Consider the following 21022-nt stretch of genomic DNA (forward strand, 5'->3'; position numbering starts at 1 on the left):
GTGGCTCGGGAGGCACACTCCTGCCTCAGGAGGTTTGCTAAGCTCTTCCTAAAGAGGACCTCTGTGGTTGTTCACATAGAAACCTCAGATGTTACCGCTAAGAATGCTGGGGGCCAATTTAGTCCCTCTCTGATGAATATAGAGCCGTGTGTATCCTGCCCATTGCCACCCTCCAAACATCAGGGGCTGTTCCCAGCTGCAGGGCAGAGCTGGGAGGGAATGGGGATCTCAATCCCCACCAGATCTGGGTTCTTCTCCCAGTCTCATCTGTATGAACTGTGTGAGCCCTGGTGTGTGTGGGCACGTGTGTGCCATGGCAGTGTTAGGGGCTCAACACGGTGGAGTTCTGACCCATGCCTACAGACTGGAGTCTCACCCACGAGCTGGGTGCTCACTGATCAGCTGGCATTTGGAGGTGGACCTCCCCAGCCTTGCCAGCTGGAGTTACTAACGTACATTGCTTGGGCACCTTGAAGGACATCCCAATCTGCATTTGAAATCCCCTTATTCCTCAGGGGACTGGCTCTGCCAGCTGTGGCCAGTGGTCTGAAGGGGAACAGAGAGGCAAGGCCACATGGTGGGCAAAGACCACCATTAAGAAACCCGTGTGTACACATTCGGGATGTCTACTGCCCTGCTAGTGCCCTGTGACATGTGCACAGTGGTCCCCCACTGGGCTATGGGGAGGATTAAAGGAGAGAAGATATGGATGGATTTGGTCAGGGTAAAATCGCTACCCACACGGCCTATTATCTTGAGTTAAACAGTGACACCGTTCCCCTGATTTGGGTACAAGCTGTGATTCCCGGTGGGGGAGATCTCTTTTCTTAGGCATCTTCTTGGCTCCTGCTGTCACAGATGCGCTGACCTGACGGAGCCTGCCACTGCTCCCTGCCCCCCTGCCCCAGTCCCACCTGACGTCCCACCTTTGCCTCAAGCATGCCCAGTGCTTTCCTTCAATTGCTCATGCGGTTCCCTTCACTGCAATGTCCTACTGCCACTCGCTGAAATCGGATCTGCTTCCGGGTCATCCGTTCCCTGAAGCTTCTCCTGATTTCACCCAAATTGACGTGATGTCCCTCTTGTTGGAACCGGGGCCCGTGACTATGCCTGACACGTAACAGGTCCTCAGTGAGTGCCAAACTGCACGAAGCCGGCAGGGCTCAGTGGCATGGTCAGTGTCTCCCAGACCCTTACCTTGGGGGTGAACATGTGTAGGATGCCATCGACAGCCCCTCGCAGCAGCAGCCCCCGGACCAGGAAGCAGGCCAGCACCACATAGGGGAAGAGGGAGCTGAAATACATCACCTGCAGAGAAGACAGGGACCCGCTGTGGGGCAGAATGCCTCCCGCAGCTGGCACCCCCCTCCCTGCTCACAGCTGGGGCACAGGAGCCCTCCTCTGATGGCAGAAGAAAGTGCAGCCCTGGGACCCCTGGGCACAGGGCCAAACCCACCCCACATCTGGCCTCGAGCCAAGGCAGGAGCACAGACAAGCTGGAGTCGGCGCGGCTGTGCCTGGGGCCAGTTTCCTCCTTTCAAGAGCTGGTAGGGCTGGGTCTGTGGCCTCCCCACCCCCAAGGGCCACCACGGGGGTGAGGAACCGTCTCCTCTCCCCTCCTCCTGTTTTCATGTCTCCTGCCTGCTTTTCTATCCTTGACTCCAGGGGACCCCCTAAGGATCTCCTGTGTCCTTGGAACTCCTTTGACAGAAGCCTTCCCGGAGGTTACAGACATGGCTCCCAAGCAAAAAATCAGAAAAGGTCCTGCCTCTTATGACCATAAATTGTGTGCTGTTTTCTAGCATGTGCATTTTTTGCACACTTCTAGATTCCCCACGTGCCTGGCAGAGAGCCTCACACAAAGGAGATGCTCACGGAATGATTGCTGCGCTGAAACAAATCAAGAGGGTCGTTTGGGCAGGATGGTGTTGGAGGTAAAGAGCGGGTGTGTCCAGAGCCAGACCACCTGAGTCCTGATCCTGGCTCTACCATTGTCAACCATGTGACCTCGAGCGATTCACTTAACCTCTGTGTGCCTCCATTTCCTCATCTATAAAATGGGTGTAATGCTTCCTAACTCATAAGAGTGTTGTGGACCCAAAGCAGTCAGACATGTGGCAGTGCCTGATAAGTGCCACGAAGTCTCAGCTACTTTTGTGGCCTTTGGAGAGGGAAGAGGTGGAGAACACTCTACTTTTCCAAGGCTCAACTTCCTTACTCTTGAGTCCATTATAACACCTGGAGCCTCAGACAGATGGCCAAGGCTCTAGTTCCAGCTCTGGGATGCACTGGCCGCCTGATCGCAGCTGAGGTGCCTTCCCCGCTCTGGACCTCAGTTCACTCATCTGTAGAATGAATGGATTAGGCCACGGGGTCCCTAATGTCCTTTGCGGCCCCGACAGTCCATGAATACCGTACATGCCAAAGAAGAAAGGGCCCTTACTTGAAAGGGGTCTGAGCTCCTGGGAGAAGGTGTGTGGGGCTGGCTGGACTGCACCTCGAGAGAGCCACGGAGAGCCGTCCTCGAGGCCCCAAGGTGCCTGTACTCACATCATGCACCTGCTCAAAGAGCCCTTTCGTTTCCACAGGGCGAGCTGCTGAGTTTTACCAAAAAGTGCTCAGAGCAGATGCTTCTAGGGCTTTTGCTTGGGAACCTTAAGGGTTAGGATGTAGACGAATGTCCCTGGGTCAGCACTCCCAGCTTTTTTTTCCTTTCAAGTCTGCAGAGCAGGCCTGAGTTATCTGAGCACAGAGGCGGCTAGCGTTCAAAGCAACGATTTTCCACAAGCCCACTCCAACCCCCTCCTGGTGGGCAATAATCCAGCAGTGACACTCCCGTCGCCTCCATGGCAGGGGGGGGAGCTGTGTCATCATCCTGAGCCACTCAGAGGCCAAGCCCACCCAACAGACCCTGCATAGCATATCCCAGTGTCCTCAGACCCCTGCCTTCCATGCTCTTCTACCCCCCGCCCCGAGTCCCTTCCTGACTCACCTTCCCGGAGGACTGGATGCCCTTGACCACAGCCATGCCCACGATGCTCCAGGCCACCAGGAGGCACAGGGTCATCTTCCAGTTGAGGCCCCCGCTCTCCGAGATGGAATTGGAGATGTCCAAGGCCTCTCGGTACCAGAAGTAGGTGGTGGCTGAGCTCTTTTCACACTCTGCCTCCACCACTGAAACAGCAGCAAAGGCCACAGTGCCTCAGTCGGGGCTCTGGGTCCCCCTCCTCTGCCTGACCCCCAACGAGGGCAGCAGTGGGCGAGGGGCCAGCTGAGTGTGGGGAGCAGGGAGGGACTGTGCTCGTTCTGGGCTAGCCAGGATCTGGCAGACCCTGAAGCCTCCAGATGGGGCTCCAGATGGGGCCCAGGAGGCTTTGGGACACACTGACCTGGCTGCATTCTCACACATGCCACTCCCTGCCCGCCTCCATCGGTGGAGGACAGCAAGGGTTAGGCAGAACTGGCCTCAAGTTCCCTGGGAAAGGTTCTGAGCTAGGAGCCAGACATCTGGATTCTCATCCAAGATCCTTGGTTAAATCAGTAGTGCAACCACAGGAAAGTTGCTTCTGGACCTCAGTTTACCCCTCTGTGAGGTGGGGTACATCATTTGGCCTTTTATATGACTGGCATGCAAACTAAGGCTGTTTCCAGACAGGATGGTGTTAGAGTTACACAGGATTGTAACAACTAAACACAAGTCACAATTTCTAGAGTTTTCTCTACACTCACTTCATTCAGTCCCCATAAGAACTCTACGGGATAGGCTGGCAAGGATCACCAGAACAGGAAACGTGGGTCAGGTAGGTGTCTTATTCAAGGCGACACAGCAAGTCAATGAAGTCTCAAATCTCTGCCTGAGCCTCTGAGGCTCCTTCCACCCCTTCCTGAGACAGGCTGGCTGGAGAACCCAGTTGGTCATACTCAGGAGGTCCTATACTTGCCTGCCACAGTCCCATTCCTGGTGACAGGACATTCGCTCCAGGGCAGTGGGTACTGGAAGGACTTGAAGAAGTAGAAAATGCTCCAGCCGATGATCACATTATAATATAGCCCAACAAACAGGCAGACCTGGGGACAATGGTCGATGGTCGGGGGAGGGGTCATGAAGGCTGCAGGCAACTCCACCCCACCCCCACTCCCCATCCTAGGCCCAGGCTCCGGCTGACTGCACACAACACTGCTCACAGTCTTGGAGGAAGAGGAGGAGGAAGAGGAGGAGGAGGAGGGGGAGGAGGGATGAGACACAGGCACTGAGGGCCTCTTCCTAATCCTCCCTTCATCTGGTATTCAGGGAATCCACAAAAGAATGTTTCAGATATTAAAGATCTCTCCTTTAAGAAATGAACTCTTAAAATGGTAATCCTTTCCAGTTTGAAATTCTTCTAAAAATGCTTAAAGCACTTCCCCATCATTTCCTGATGACTCAGGATTACAATCCCAGAGCTGCCCTCCGGGACCCTGGAGGCCTGCTCACTTTTTGCCTCTACAGACAATGGCCCCAGACTGCAGTGTTCCTTGAGCTTTCGTGGATGCTTCTTCCTGGTTTCCTACGTCCTCCCTCGTCTCAGGACCCCACTCTTCGGTACTGTCAGCAGCCCGCCTCCAGAAAGATGTCACTTTCCATGTCTCGGAAACATGATCGCTACCCTTGGCAGAATTGCATTTGAGATAGGAGTACACGGATTCTGACCGAGGGTCCGAGTGGTTTCTCAGAAAGCAATGCTTTCACGCACGGGGGTTGGCCGTATCCGCTCTGGATGCCGAGAGGCCCCTTCCGCCTCCAGCGGCCTGCTCGGTAATGCTGATCGGCGTGAGCACCGAGGGCCCTTTACCGCATCAATGTCATAAGCCCTGGCGTGCAAGAGCAGATGCTCGGACGGCACACCTTAACCGCAATATCGAGGGAGAGGGACCCCCACTTCTTTCACTTGGGTGCTTTCAGGCCAAGGGGAGACCCATTCACACTCACATGCGTACACATGGCCAGCCCCGGCAGGGTATGCTGTACTTGGCTGTGTCTCCCTGGGCAGAGGTAATGCCCGCCATGACTGTGGGAGCCACACAGACCCTCCCCAGTCTCTGCCTGAGACAGGTTTGGGCTGGCCATGCTACCAGGCCTAACGGAATGCTCAGTTCCTTCCAGAGGCAGGTGTGAACACGTGCACCCATGGGCTCTGCCCATAAGGGAAGCTCAGTTTCCTCACCTCGAGAGCTAAGCGGAACCTCACCTCCAGGCCCGTAAATGAGCCTCACGGAGTTCCCCATCCAGGCCCGTGGGGTGTCCCCGGCTCCTGCTGTTCCAAAGCCAGGTCAGCCACAGGCTCTCATCAGAGACCTTCTCCAACGCTGCTCATGTGCACAGCAAAGTGGCAAGGAACCCCCATGCCCCAGGACTGCCTTTTCCCGCCACACACCTGCCCAACTGAAATACTCCCCAGTCAAGGAGAGAGGAAGGGCCTCTCTCACGGGGAGCTGATGGGCTGGGAAGCACAGGCATCTGGGACTGGTCCACGTGTCCACGGAGAACTTCGGCTGAGATGTCCCAGGCACCCCCTCGAGACGATGTCCCAGCCTCTCCTCCTTGGCAACAATTCCCAATATTATATCCTGCCTCAGGCAGTAATTTAGGCACTGTGTGGCCCTGAGACACCGGCTGGAAACAATTCTCACGCTGAGGGTCTCCCTCCTGCCCTCGCCCTGGCCCAAGACTCCCGTCTACAAGCCCCGTACCCCAGAGAGGCCCCTCTGCCTGCCGGTTAAGTGCCCAGTGTCTGCCTCTGACTCACTATGCAGCTGGAGAAGCCGATGCCCCCCAAGCGGGGGCACACGTAGTGCCACACACCAATGCTGCCACGGCGGATCCTCTGGCCCACAGCCAGCTCCAGGAAGAAGAGTGGGATCCCGATGATGATCAGTAGCACGAGGTAGGGCACCAGGTAGGCACCTGGGGAGGAGAGAGGAGCATCACGGGGTGTCCAGAGCACAGCACCAGGGTAAAGGAGGACGGCCATGTCCTGCAGACCTGCCCACATCTCTGATCACCCCCAAAGTGCCAGCGGTCCTGTGCTCCTCCAGGAATGGTCTGGCTCATACGTGTGGCCCACCACACACTGGCCGCCCAGGCCCTCCTTCTCCCCCCTTGACTCCTCTGCCCTGAAATGCTAAGGGGGGATCTAGATGTAGGTCCGTGCCTCTCGCTCACAAGGTTGGATTCAGAGATGGACAGACAGACAGACAGATGCCGCACTCTCAGGAATCCACACGTCAAATCACAAATAGACACACTCTCCCCTCCCGACGTACTCTGTGGACACCTGTTCACACCCCCTCCCGCCCACAGAGAAGCAGCCCCAGATGGAGTGGACCCTGCTCCCTCGTCCCCCAGAGGCACAGCCCCGGGGCACAGCCCTCCCCGCATCTGAAGCAGATGCTGACACAGCAGACCGGTTAGCTCCAGGGAAGCGGAGCTTTTGGAAGCTCTCCAGGGAGAGAGAGTCTGACCAGCATCACCATTAATCTACAGCTAATTGGGAGGAACGAGGGAGAAATTAGCAGTTCAGAAAAGCACGGCCGAGAGGATCATAACGGATAGACAGGATGGATCTTGATAAAGATTCCAGATGAGAAATTAAACTCACTGTTCCTGGCCTCACTGCAGACACAATCTCAATTCCAAGTGACAGGGCAGTTAGCAGGAGAATTAAAATCGTGTCTGGACACAGATGAGCGATCCCTGCTGAGAGATGTGCCAGCAACCCAGTCCTGTTAGCAATGCTGTCACACAGCCCCCGTCACCAGTGCCATGAGGGCCACCCAGCACCCCCAGACCGAGCCTTGCCAGCTTGGAGCATCCAGAAGACCCCCAGCCACATGGCTCTGGCCCCCATAACATGACATCCGTATGTGTCCCATCTGCCAAAGAACCCGGGGGATCAGGCGTCTCTTGGGCACAAGACCCAGCGCTCGGCAACAGTCAGCTGTTGACTGTAGGCCTACCATGCGCTTGGCATGTGCGGGGTGCAGGGGGTGGGTACTTGGGTGAAAGAAGGCACAGCCGCTATCCCAGGAGAGCTCACAGTCTGGAAGGCAAGACCCTCAGGTTCACACGAGCAACGTCAGCACATGAACACACACACACACACACGGACCAGTCACACACAGCCAACCGAGCACACGCATGCTGAGGGAGGGGTCAGACAGAACTCATCAGGAAAGTCCTCCAGGGGAGGACTTACCCACCAAACCTTACACAACAGCATCTGATTCATTAAACATCCACACGCATACAGTCACACGTACACGTAAATTCCACGTGTCGCTAACAAGCAGCCTGAAAAGAGGGTGGGCCCGAAGGACTCGCGGTTCTGTCTCCTGGTCCGGGGTTCGGGGAAATGAGAGAGGAGAGAAGTGACATGCAGAAAAGCACAGGGACACAGCCTCCCTAGTTTCGTATTTCACCCACACACCCTTGGGTGGCGCAAGATGTGCAGAAAGATGGGTTTCGGGGTAGCAGAAGAGTAGGCTGGCATCCTCTGGGGATGCTTCTCTCCTCTGCCCCAAAGAACCAGGGAAAGCTTCCACATCCGTGCTGTCCAAAGAGCGGCCCCACAGCAGAGACCGGTCCCTGGCAACCCGCCACCTGCCCCTCGGGCCGGTCGCCTGCGCCAGGCCCAGGGCACTGACTTGGCTGCAATTCTGACCGGGCCACGGCCTAGCCACGCGCAGCGCTCGGGGGCTGGGGGCTGGGTGAGAATTGCTGGTTAGGCAGAGGTACTGTTCTTACCAACCTATGCTGAGATCATTTGGAAACGCACCCTCTACCACCTTAGAAAATACAACCTGGAGGCACTAGATTGATCTCCTTTGACGTTTCAGGGACGTTCGGGAGCTTCAGGTCGTCAGCCTGAACAGCCAGGAGTGCTGTGCACGGTGTTAGAAGTTCCAAAGAACATGGCTCTAGGAAGGTAAGATTGTGTGATCTCTGAGGCCTCCTGGATCTCTCCAGTCTCTGTCCTGGTCTATATTCTAGGTCTTGCTTCCGGCACACCCTGAGGTTATTTCTGGGCTTTGAAGCACCACCTTGGTCTCAGCCTGTTGAGATGCGTACTAAGTAGGGGCTGAGATCTGGGGGGGGCCAGACCCCCTGGGCTTGAATCCTGGCTCTGCCACTTACTAGCTGTGTGACTCTGGACCAATTACCTGATCTCTCTACACCACTGTTTTGTCCTCTGCCTAAAAAAGGATAATAACATTAGGTAGAACCACATGAAACTGCTGATCTCTGACCATTTTTGACTTACAAAAATGGTCATTTCACATGCTTCAACTCTACCCCTATGGCACAGGGCTGTTTCAAGGATTCACTGACTTCCTTACCCCTTAGTAAGCACTTGATGAACATTTGCCTCTTTTCATAAAGATAAACAGGAAAAAAAAAAAAAGCAAACTAAGAGGACACAGAATAAAGAAACGGTCAGCATCTAGTCGCGCTAAGCAGAGTTCCAGAGTTCCCACCCAGATTTAAGCAAAGTCGAACTGGATCCTTCACGGCTCGGAACCACAGAGCTTCCACTCTTGGACCGAATAGTTGTCTCTTTCCTGTATGTGAAACATGATAATTTATCTCCTTCCAAAAAATATTTAAGATGACTTATCATAAACCCCATAGAATACTGGAGTCAAAGGCAGAGATAGAAAGGGACTCTAGGAATCAGAGAGGGGGGAAGGATGGGGGCAGGAATGAGTCATGGGGAGCTCAAAATCCTGAGAGTTATATCAACTCAGTGACCTGAGTCTGGCCATGCCATATAGGCGAAAAGCTCTAATTGGTAGCTATTTATTGATTTATTAGAGGTGGGGGGAAGACCTTGCAAAGCACGGAGAGCATACAGTGAATAAATGGTGCCATAGTGGCAAGATAAAAGCCTCTGGCCTCAGTTACACCGGCTCGAGGGGGCATGCTCACTTCCCACCCTTCAACAGAAATTGGAAAGAAGGGAAGTCTCCAGCCAGGCTCGGCCTCTGGACGAGAGAGTGTTCTGCAGAGGAGGGAGCATCCCTGAATGGGGCTGCACCTCTGGGAGAGGCTACATGGCCAGAGTCCCACAGAGCAGAGAGAAAAGGAGTCAGGTGAGAATGCCTACAAAGCCGTGGCCACCCATCAGGCTGGAGTGTGGCAGTCCCAGGCCACAGGGACTAGGAGGCACAAGGGCTCTCTGCTGGCTCCAATCACTTTCCCAGGACCAGATGTCTGAGCTTGTAAATGTCCTTGTTTTCAGCCTGCTAGGTTTTTCTGTGTTTATTTTCTGTTAGTTTTCCCCTGGTTTCAAACCAAATTACCTTTGAAACATTCCAGCCTGCCTCAGATGGGCCGGAGGATAAGGGCCCGGGGGGCTGCTACCCACCTGGGTGGCTAGAAGTGGTTAGTAGAAGGGGTTTGATTCCAGGGGCAAGATCCTGTAGGCGGATTAAAACTCGGGGGGCAGTGCGAGGCCCCCTCCTACCTGGGAGGCAGCAGGTATGCTCAGACTCTGGGGGCCAAGCTGTTCTGGTTAGAATCCTTACTTTATCACTACCTGTGTGACCTTGAGCGAGATACCTAACCTCTCTGTGCCTCCATGTTGCAGTCTCTACCATGACAGTAACTCCTTCCTCACACAGGGACTAGGGGGATTCGATGGCTGAACTGTATGAAATGGGTGCTTTGGTTGGTCCCAGACACTTAAATATCAGCAGTTTCATGCATTTCGGCCTAATATCCGGTAAGTGCTAAGCAGTGCCTGGCACCCGCTAAGCCTTTAAGTGTCATGGCCAACAGTTGCTCTTTACTATGCGTCAGATAACGGTGTTAGGCATTCCACACAGAAGGCTCACCGAATCCTCCCAACCGTGCTGTAAGGCAGGATCTACTATTATTCCCATTTTACAGATGGTGACAGAGAGGCACAGAGAGATCAAGCAACTTGCACAGGGCTGCAATGCCGGCTGGCTGCACTGGGGTTTGTGCCCAGGCAGTCCCGGGCCAGAGCCCACGTTCTTAGCATCATCGTGCCTGACAGCCTCTTGGTAGCTATGAACCATTAGCTCTTTCTGGGGAGCCTTCCTCTGGACTCCCGAGCTCCACCCTATGAGGGCTCCAATTCTGCATCAGCAAAGGGGCGTCCCTTTCCACCCCTCAGCCCGGCCCCTTTGCAAGGCCCCCCTGAGGTAGGCAGGGCTGCCTCTTACCGCCTCCATTTTTCTGGCACAGGTAGGGGAACCTCCAGATGTTGCCCAGGCCCACGGAGAAGCCGATCTGGGCCAGGATGTACTGCAGCTTGCTGTTCCAGGCCGGCCGGTCCTCCGCGTCCAGCTCCTCCTCTGCCGCCTTCTGCTTGCCGCCGGCCTCACCTGCCACGTTCAGGATGCTCTGCTTGTAGTCCACGGGCTCCTCGAGGGCCAGCAGGTCGGCCACCGACTCCGTGACATGCTCACTGCTGTGCTCACGCTGGGTCACCTTGCTGTTCTTAGGCATTGGTGCCGCCTGGGCCACGCAGCCCCGCTCCCCGGCACTCAGAGAAGGTGGGGCTCAGCTGCTGTCAGCTCCTTCTCATCCAGGGACCTGTGAGACCAGGTGAGCAGGGGAGGATCAGCTGACCACCCCACAGAGGTGGGGAGCCCGAGCGGACCCAGATCCGCCATCACTCCGGGCACATACTCGGAGGCTGGGCTGTGAGTGGCCTGGAATGTTGCGTTTGTCTTTCTCCCTGTCAGGGGGTACCCACCGAGGGGCTCAAAGTCTGCAGACTCAGTTTTCTCACAGGCCGTGCCTGAGCATACCTGAAAGGTAAACCTAATGGGGTAGGAGGGGCCAACCCACCCACCAAACCCAAATAAAGGGGCATCCATGATGCCACTGCCCCCTTTCGTAACCGCATATCCTGAAGTGTTCCAGGCCCTTCGGAGGCCCCCACAGCCCTCTCCTCCCAGGTGGTGCAGGTTTGTGGCCAAGTCCTAGCCCTCCTGAGCTCTAGCTATGTAGCTGAACCATCTGGTGGGACCCTGGGAAACCAGTGTCTGCCTTCTCTGGGGTCTTTCTGTTCCAAAATACAGCGCATGGGCCAGCAGCATCACAGGGAGCTTGTTAGAAATGCAGAGGGCACCCGGGTGGCTCAGCTGATTAAGCGTCCGACTCTGGGTTTCTGCCCGGGTTGTGACCTCATGGTTCGTGGGTTCTAGCCCGGCGCTGGACTCTGTGCTGATGGTGTGGAACCTGCTTGGGATTCTCTCTCTCACCCTCCTTCGCTGCCTGTCTCCCTTGCTCTCTCTCTCTCTCTCTCAAAAATGAATAAAAGAAAACTTAAAAAAAAGAAAAGAAAAGAAATGCAGAATGCCAGGCCCACCCCAGACCTACCGAACCATTCTCTGTATGTTTACAGAACCCTTAGTGATTAAAAGGGACATTAATGCTTGCAAAACAAAAACAGAAAACAAACAACAACAAGAAAACAATAAAACATAAACAAAACAAAAAAACCCAAAAGGTTAGAGCTCTCACCATGGGGACCCTGAACACCAGCCCCACATCTGAACCTTCATTCCCCAGGCAGGAGCGCTGACCAGGTTCTGCTAAGGATTCTGGCACTAAAGCCCTAGAGGTGTTTGCTTAGTGCCAACAAATGCTGGGTCATCGCTCAGCACTGACATTATCTGAGGGCCACTGCAGCCAAGAGCCAGTTCTCCATCCTCCGGTGACAGTTTTACAGCAGATAATGTCTGCACGATGCGAGCGGGGGAGGCAAACCCTCCCCTGCTCCTGCCATTCCCCATCCGTCTCTCAGGCTTTCCCTTAAAGAAATAAAGCACCAAGGAAATGAGCCCTTTGAAGGATATCAACATGCTGCTGTGTTTCAAAGCACCTCCTCGTTAAGGGGAGGTTGGAGGATTTAAAATTAAACACACGTACACCCCGGCCTGCAGTTGCCCTGTGTCTTTCTAGGGATGTAAATTACCCGGCTCGGTAATCGCTTTACTAGGGGAAGGAGCCGCCTCTGGAAGTCTGTCCTCCTGGTCTGCAGCATCGGAACAGCGCGGGCAACGGCACCGTGCAGCAGAAGCTTGACCCGGACCTCCTGGCTGACTCCAGTAAAGCCCCAAACTTCAAGGGAACCTGGCCAGCCGGATCCTGTTACACGTGTAGTGAAGCTAGGACACCCGACAGACGGGGACTGTCCACGCTGGTCTGTGTGGTTAGCCAGTCCTCCCTGGGCCAGGCCATGGACCACAGCAGCAGGTGACAACTCCCCGAAGGGAAACCGTGAGTCTTTGGTGACTCCCCCTTCCACTCCAGGAACGGTCGAGGTGTTGGGCTTTGCAGTGACCCAGACAGAACCAGCCTGCCAAAAAGAACTCAGAATTCCCTATAAGAAACACAGCTCTCGGGGCGCCTGGGTGGCGCAGTCGGTTAAGCGGCCGACTTCAGCCAGGTCACGATCTCGCGGTCTGTGAGTTCGAGCCCCGAGTCAGGCTCTGGGCTGATGGCTCGGAGCCTGGAGCCTGCTTCCGATTCTGTGTCTCCCTCTCTCTCTGCCCCTCCCCCGTTCATGCTCTGTCTCTCTCTGTCCCAAAAATAAATAAACGTTGAAAAAAAAATTAAAAAAAAAAAAAAGAAACACAGCTCTCTGTTGGGACTCCACTTCACATTGGGCCAGCCAAACATTCCACTGCGTCCTGGAGGGAGTGTGTGTCTGGGGACCTTTCAGCCCTCCTCCTCCTGCCCACACGACCTAAGGGAATGGTGCCCCTAGGAGTTATGCAATGGGGAGGCTTTTGTTCTTGTCTGGACTGTCAGGATGAGCCCTTTCCCCTTCCCCGGTCAGCAGATCCCTGTCCCCAGGGCACTCAAATGGAGAAAACCTAAGCACAGGCAATGGCAGTTTGAGAGAGAGAGAGAGAGAGAGAGCTAGAGAGGGGCAGAAAGAGAAAGAATCCCAAGCAGCCTCCACACTGCCAGCATAGAGCCCGATGCGGGGCTTGAACTCACAAACTGTGAGATCATGACCTGAGCCAAAATCCAGAGTCAGACACTTAACCCACGGAGCTATCCAGGTGCCGCTTAAACAAGAGTTGTTATTAAAAACTAGAACTGGAGGGCGGGTGGGGGGCACCTGGGTGGCTCAGTGGGTTAAGCGTCCAACTCTGGATTTCAGCTCAGGTTATAATCTCATGGTTTAGGAGTCTGAGCCCACATCGGGCTCTCTGCTGTCAGCACGGAGCCTGCTTCAGATCCTCTGTCCCCACCTCTCTCTCTCAACTTGCTGTCTCTCTCTCAAAAATAAATAAACACTTAAAAAAATTAAAAAGCAAAAACTAGAACTGGGGAGAAGGGTTGGGGTCCGTCTGGAGACTGCAGTTACCAGGGTGCCAGCTCAGAGCCTGTCTCCAGGTACTCTGCCTGCCGTGGAATTTGATGAGAACAGTCCGCGATGCATTAAGTACGATTTACTGCTCATCATCCCACAACTGGAGGAAACCAAAGGGGATTCCCGCAAGCATGCAGAATTTATCCTGACGCTGACCAACTGGAGAACATGCTTTCCCAAAAATAGCCTAGAGAGTGGCAGCTCTCGTCACCAACAGGAGAAAGTTCTGCAGGAGGGAAGAGCGTCATTCAGACGAGGAGGACTCAAGGACAAAACCGGCACATTCCGGTAAAGCCACAGCAGCATCACAGAAACCACAGGCACGATGGGAGCTTCTTCCTTCTTCCCAAGATGCGTGCCAGAAGGCCCCCTGTGCCGTCAGGTTTGCAGGACGAAAAGCACAAATTTACAAGCGGAGGCACTGGCCTGGGCTGCAATCATGACTAGAACCTTCTGTGCCCAGGAACATGCTCAGGTGACAAAAGTGTCTGACACTTAGAATATTAAAGCTTGAGGGGCCCTAGCAATATTCCCATTCCATGTATGAGGACACTGAGGCCCAGAGAGGAAGCCAATTGCCCAAAGCCACTGGGTCACACTCAGCAGGGAGGTGGGAAACAGGACGAAGACAGTGGTGGTGAGGGCAGGGGCTTCGCAATCAGATGGACCTGGGTCTGAGATCTCCCATTTCTTTCATTCATTCGTTCATTCCCTCACTCACTTGACATCCATTTACCGAGTGCCTTCTCTGTGCCAGGCTCTGTTCTAGGTTTCAGGGATAGAGCAGTGAACAAAATAAGCAAAATGTTTCCCCTTGTGGAGTTTATATTTCCTGTGGAAGGGCCAGATACTAAAGAAAGAAACAAACATAGGGGCGCCTGGGTGGCGCAGTCGGTTAAGCGTCCGACTTCAGCCAGGTCACGATCTCACGGCCCGTGAGTTCGAGCCCCGCGTCAGGCTCTGGGCTGATGGCTCAGAGCCTGGAGCCTGTTTCCGATTCTGTGTCTCCCTCTCTCTCTGCCCCTCTCCCGTTCATGCGCTGTCTCTCTCTGTCCCAAAAATAAACGTTGGAAAAAAAGAAAAAAAAAATTAAAAAAAAAAAAGAAAGAAACAAACAAACATATAAAGGCCAGTGGTGATACGTGACATAAAGACAAATAACATGGGGTGGGGGGAGGGGGTGTTGCAAACTGAAGGGCTGTTATTTTATGGTCCAGAAAGGCATCCCTGAGGAGGGGACATTCAAGCAGAGGCACTCAGGAAACAGATGTCGAGTGAGTGAGTGAATGAATAAATGGAAACGCTCAACCCCTGGCCTGCCTGTCTTCAAAGCCCCTGTCCTCCACCACCACAACCGACCGTAAGGACTCTGGCTGGTGCTCTGAGAGAGGTGGGCAGCCACTTCGCTTTAATTATGCAGGCGTCAGGCCTCTGGGGGGGGGGGGGGGAGTGCAGAGGGTCTACATAATGACAGCTGTCCCCTCCAAGGGAGGGCTGCCCTGGGGACTCAATGAGCAGACACATCCAAAGTGCCCAGCACAGGGCCTGGCACCAGGAAGGACCCTGCTCCTGGGAAGCCCTGCATTGTTTGCTTTTTTGTTTTTTGTTTTTCATTTAAAAAATGTAAAAAAAACCCCTCCATTTATGTTTGGTCACATAAATGCCAAAAGCCAGAGTCAGTTTGTGGCAGAAGTGGGGTGGAGATGGAGAGAAGCGTTTTCCAACACCACCACCTCAGAAATGTCGGGTTTTGTTACCAAGAGCTGGCACCACCCTGAGGCTGCTGGGACAGCACCCCACAAAGCCCAGCCCACCCACCTCACCTGGTGTCAAAGAGAAGCAGGTAAAGGCCTGGTCTTGGGTCTAAAGATCAGCAACATTATTACTAATAAAAAAAACATGGCCTCGCAGTAAAGTCTAGCAATATTATTAGTCACGCTGTAGCTCATATGTGTTATGGTTTGAAATCACTTGCAAACATTTTGTACTCCGTCTCCTGGCACGGGATGGGGTGGTGACACTGCTCAGAAGCCAGACTGCACGGGTTCGAATCCCAGCTCCCTGCTTACCCGCTGCCTGGCTTCGCAGGTTTCGTAAGGCCACAGAGCTGCATCTCCTCAGCCGTCAAAGGAGGACAGCAGTTCCCACCTCACAACGTTGTGGACAGAACAGGTTGCACAGGTCTCAGAACCACGCAGGAGCCCAGCAAGTGCTCACAAATGTTGCCTCTCCTTGTCATCTCACTGGATTCACAGCCAGCCCGGGAAGCGGGTGAGGCAGCTGCGCCCCAGGGCAGGACAGCACCTGACTCACATCACATGGCTGGCAGTCCCAAGTCTCCTCTCGCCTCCGCTGCCTCCATGGTTTAAAGAGGACACAGCACCAGTGGTATGGATCATCCTTTCCCGCAACCCCCAGTTCCCTTGGAGCCTCTGGGCTGGTGAAAGGTAAGCTTGCAGACCAAGGGCGTGGGAACCCAGCGTGTACCCAGCCAACAACCCTGACGCATTACCTGGGACGAGCAGCAGGGTCAGAGAAGGATCCAGGAGGGGCGGATTCCTCTCTACCCCTAACTTTATGGGGCTTGGAGCCGGCCGTGATCCAGGTATCAGGAGGCCGGCCAGGTGCTGGTCCCGACCACCCACCAACCAACCATGCAAGCTGGCACCATTGCCCTGACCTCTCTAGGCCTCAGTTTCCCCGTGTGTAAAATGGGTTGGTCTTCATGATCTCCGAGGCCCTACCACCTCTGCCAGTTGAGAGCTCACTGGGGTGTCGTGGGGACGCTGTGACAGCCAGCCAGCCGTACTCCAATTTTGCCCCTGCTCAGGAGCTGGGGTAGGCTGTGAAGCTGATTCCAGGAGCAGCGCGTCAGATGATGGAGCTCTGAGGCACTGAAGGGCCGCCTCAATTACTCAAAGCACAATGCAGGGGGGGCTCGAGAGTTGAGAGAGCCCTTGGGGCCAGACCTGTCACTTAGCAACAGATGCAGCCTGCAGCTCAGAAGCTCGCGTGAGAAAAGCAGCACCAGGGAGTAAAGCTCCTTAAAAAGAAAAAAAAAATTGTGCGACTAGGAGGCAGACAGGTAAAAATATCCCCTGCCGGAGGGCTGACGGCTCCACCACAAGTTTCAAAGCGTGGCACTCGGCCATCACCTCAGGGGTGAGGGGAGGCCGCTCACCCTGTGACTGGGGCCAGGCCCCGCCCCGCCGCTCCAAGCATCCCGAGGTGGGGGCCTTCTGGAACGCGGTGTCCAGTCGGCCCCCTGAGCACCTGCCTCTTGGGGTCACAGTCTCTCTCGTTCGGGAGGGTTGTACCAGTAACCCTGGGGACGAACCCCAGGGAATCATTTCTTTTCCAAGCCAGACCCCCCGGGGGGGACTGGGTGGTGAGGCCACCATCTTTGGGAAAGCAGGCGGCAGAGATGACGACAGACCCCCCCCACCCCAGGGCCCTGCTTCCCTCAGCCCCACGGGGAGCGCCGTATCTTGCCACTGTTGGGTCTCGCGGCTCTGGGGACAGTACTGCACATTCTTAAATGCAAACCTCTACAACGGAGAGCTGGGAAGAGCCCCCAGGAGCGGGCAGCAGTGGGAGGACACCCAGTGGCCCCAGCCATAAAGCCAGGGTCCAACTAACTCTAGGCTGATCAGAGGTAAGAAGGAAGCAAGGTCGGGGTCTCTCTGTCTCTCACACAACTACACAGCTTCCTGATTTCCATGCGACAAGCCGTGGTGGCCCAAACAATTCTCCTAATTACCTCGGAGCCCCTGGGCTTCAGCTGAGCCTAAAGCAGGTCGACTGTTATCAGAGATACAAATTGTCCTACAAATTATTTTTAATTGTTTTATTGAAACCTCTTGGCAGTCACCTGGGGCAAACTGCTCCTGACCAGCCTTGGTGATGGCTGCTCTCCTGGTTTTTCTTGGCCAGCACCATTTGGACCCCTCCCTCCCTCCCCCTCCATGCCGAGGGCACAGAGCCCCGTCAGTACGTTTGAGCCCGTCCTCTCCCCCCCCCCCCCCCCTGCCCTGTGCTCTGGTTCAGCCCTTCTCTCAGTTCGATGCCTGGAGCAGGCTCACTGTCCTCTGGGCCTTCAAAGGCGGCTTCCTGAAATACCACATCACCCCACTCCCACGGGAGAGAGCCCACGGCCCTTGCCAGAGACATTTGCCACTTCTCCATTCCCCAGCCTCAGCTGCCACTTCTCCGCCGGGCCCCTGTGCAGAAAACCCTCCCCGGGTGTCTGCCTCCTGAAGCTTCCCTTGAAGGGAACCACACTTACTCCCATTTTACAGATGAAGAACCAAAGGCTCAGAGGGGTTAGCTATACTTTCACTGACTGACCTTGAAGGTGCAGCTCAAGATCCACCTCGCCTCTGTCGCACGTTCTGTGATGCTGTAAGTGAGAAGTAATGCTCCTTTCTTTTCCCCTCTCGGCACGCAACCTGTAATACTCTTCCACACTTTGACTGTTTGGCTTTCTAGTATAACTCCTTGTGCACACCCCCGATTCATCCTCTAAACAGGGAGCTCCCCGAAGGCAGGAACCAAAGCATATCCAGCTTTGCGTCCACCCGCAACTGCCCCCAGCCCAGCCGGTGCCTGGCACACACAGGGCGGAATAGGACGCCTGCAGATGTTCCAGGGCTCCTGCCACCCCACCCTCTAAGAGCAACCTGCTTCCTAGGTTGAAATCCTAACCACTGCCTTCACCTTTGAAACAGCAGCAAGGACAAAAAGCTAACACACTTGACTGAGTCACATTTAAACCTACTAGATGCCTGCGTGCCCCAGCCATGGGAGCGGGGGGTGGGGGGGACGTGGGTGGGGGAGGGTATGAATGAAGTGCAGCCCAGAAGCCCATGTGGGGAGGACCCTGGGACTTGGAATCCAGCTTTCTGTTCTGTCATCATCTGTACAACAGGGAACAGTGCTTACCTACCAACTGCATCTGGTTACCACATGGATAGCAAGAGAAAGAGAAGATTCTTGGGAAGTCAAATAAACAGAACAGGAATTTCTGACTCCATTTCACAGATTTGTTGTAGACCAAATCCTCATGTATTACTATTGTTCGTGCTCAGTGAATGCGATATGAAGGAAGTGAATGAGTGCATGAATGACAGGTGCATTCTGAATTCCCCCAGTTTTCTAGAACCTGACATAATTCCCCAGCTTCAAAACTTTCCTATTTTCTGGTGCAATATTCCCATCCCCAAAACACACAGTGTCCCAAAGACGCCCCACGTGGCAGTGTAAAGCAAAGGTAAGCTAAGAAGTCTGGCCGTCATTCGCTGACTTTCTGCCTCTTCTAAAGGATCCACTATTTGTGCCTCACTCTCTCCACTTTGTAGACAGGGTCTGCCTTCACCTTAGACAGGTACACACCGGATGGGCACCGTCTCGGCACGGAGTGTTCCACGAGGCTGGTGGGACCATTGCAAACAGCAGCTCAGGCAGAGGAGCCAGTAGAACCTTCTGCGGCCCGTCTCACCTTCCTGTTACATTTGCCGAGCGTGCTCTCTGCAGTTGGTATTTTGTTTTCTTAGTCAAGGAGGAAGGGAAGCAGGAAAAGGGGCAGATGGTCCAGAGGGGGAGGAACTGGCACTGGAATATGTGGGTGGGGCCAGTGCAAACAAAATCTTTTGGTTCAGTTTTACCATTTCATGGGAGGGGGAAAGGCATGCCTAGTCGCTGTGGAAGCAAGAGCAGTGCCATGACCACCCCACAGATGCATTAACCTTGTGCCAGAACTTAGGCGCTAAGGGAACTTCTGAAGGCGGTGGGGGGGTGTCATCATTAACAGCAGCAGCAGCAGCAACAGCAGCAACAACAACAAACAACAACACAGGGATCCTTCTTGAGGGCTGGCTCTGTAGCAGCCACTGTGTGGAGCACCCATTATCTCCTTAAACCCTGCCCATAACCGTATGAGTTTGGCACCACACTTACTGCTATCTTACAGATGAAGAAGGAGAGGCTCAGCGGGACTGGTTGCTGATTTCATTGAACCGCTGGCCCTGCGATGCTGGTGCTTTCTTGAACTTACCGGAGAGGCTCAATGGAAGGTTTTCACCCAACCAGGTCACCACTGCCACCTGATCAACAGCCATTTTGAGATGCCACTGACTGTACATTGTGTCCTGAATTGAAGATGTGACGGTGTGCCAAAAAAAAAGCATCTTGGAACTGGTGAAACAAAGCGACAGGTCCACGGGCACAAGTCAAAAACTGGAGGCCCTGGGTCCACACCAGCACAGTCTGACTCTGGGATCTGACTCTAAACCACAACACTATCACAGAAAGATGGGTTTTGGAGGCAGGGAGGTCTGGTTTGAGTCCTGCTGCCACTTACTAGCTGTGAGTCTTCAGGAAAGAACACAGAATCTCAGGGTCTTGGCTTCTGGACCTGAAAAGATGGAGAAGTCCCCAAAGGTGAGGGCCTCTTGGTCATGAGGACAAGATGAGATGATGCAGTCGGCATACCGTGAGCTGGCACCAGCTGCCCCTTCACGTGAGCACATGGGGAAAGTGGGTGTGGCCAAGCCTAGGGGCATAGCTGCCCACTGTCCTGCGGTGCCCTGGCACCAGAGTGTGACAAGCATGTGGGTGCCCGAGGACGCGGGGGGCTGGAGGGGGTGCTGGTGCTCCAACTGACTTCCCGCTTCCTTTACTTCCTTCAACCAATATTTATTGAACACTAACTATGTGTCAGACCCTGTTCTAGCACAGCAGAGAACAGAGCAAGCAGTGCCCCTCCCCTGTGGGATTTATATTCTAGGGTAAAGTGACAAAAATCAGACAGATATGGGGCACCTGAGTGGCTCAGTTGGTTAAGCATCCAACTCCTGGTTTCGGCTCAGGTCATGATCTCATGGTTTCGTGGGTTCGAGCCCTGTGTTGGGCTCTGCGCTGGTGACATGGAGCCTGCTTGAAAGTCAGTCTCTCTCTCTGTCTCTCTCTCTCTGTCTCTCTCTGCCTCTTCCCCACTCACACTCTCTCTGTCTCTCCCAGGATAGATAAATAAATTTAAAAACAGACAAATATATAATTACTGCCATATGTATAGACATATATCTCCAGTATACATAAACATATCACATAAATATGTAATATTGAATGTGAGGGGACGGAGTGAGACAGGGGTGCTACAATATGTAGAGGGACTAGGAGGGCACACTCTGATAAAGACCTGATGGAGGGTGAGAATGGGCCATGTGAATATCCTGAGAAAGCATTCAGGGCAGAGCGAACAGGAAGTGCAAAGGCCCTGAGGCCTCCTGCTTGGTGAGTAGGAGGACTAGAAAGAAGGACCTGGGCCTAGGGCATCCTAAACAAGGGAAGAATGGGAAGTGCCTTCAGGAGGATAGCTAGACTCCAGAGTAGGCAGGGCTTGCAGAGCATGGAAAGGACTGGGTTTCCTTTCAAGGCTCATAGGGAGCCATTTCAAGTTTTCAAGCAGGAGAGTGATGTGACTCAACTGTTTTTAAAAAGATGACTGAAGGACAAGTGAAGACACAGGGAGGGTAGGTAAGAGGGGATGGTGACCTGAGCCGGGGCGGTGGGTGAGGTTTAGGTTTTAGAGAGAGAGGGAAACATAGAGCCCCAGAGTGCTGGAG

At 54.3% G+C, this 21022-nt stretch overlaps 1 protein-coding gene across 1 annotated transcript in view; it reads right to left on the reverse strand.

Annotated features, from left to right (window-relative positions):
• The window catches only part of SLC6A17 (solute carrier family 6 member 17), a 50458-nt gene that overhangs the window by 22079 nt on the left and 7357 nt on the right, over positions 1–21022 (reverse strand). Inside the window, exons 2-6 of the mRNA XM_047872049.1 lie at positions 10228–10600; positions 5787–5944; positions 3942–4068; positions 2993–3174; positions 1198–1308 (exon numbers count right to left, since the gene is read on the reverse strand). Of these exons, the coding sequence (XP_047728005.1) occupies positions 1198–1308; positions 2993–3174; positions 3942–4068; positions 5787–5944; positions 10228–10513 (864 nt within the window). The 5' untranslated portion in view covers positions 10514–10600. The remainder of the gene's footprint in view (positions 1–1197; positions 1309–2992; positions 3175–3941; positions 4069–5786; positions 5945–10227; positions 10601–21022) is intronic.

This window comes from Prionailurus viverrinus, chromosome C1, assembly GCF_022837055.1.
Source record: "Prionailurus viverrinus isolate Anna chromosome C1, UM_Priviv_1.0, whole genome shotgun sequence".
NCBI classification, from domain to species: Eukaryota; Metazoa; Chordata; class Mammalia; order Carnivora; family Felidae; genus Prionailurus; species Prionailurus viverrinus.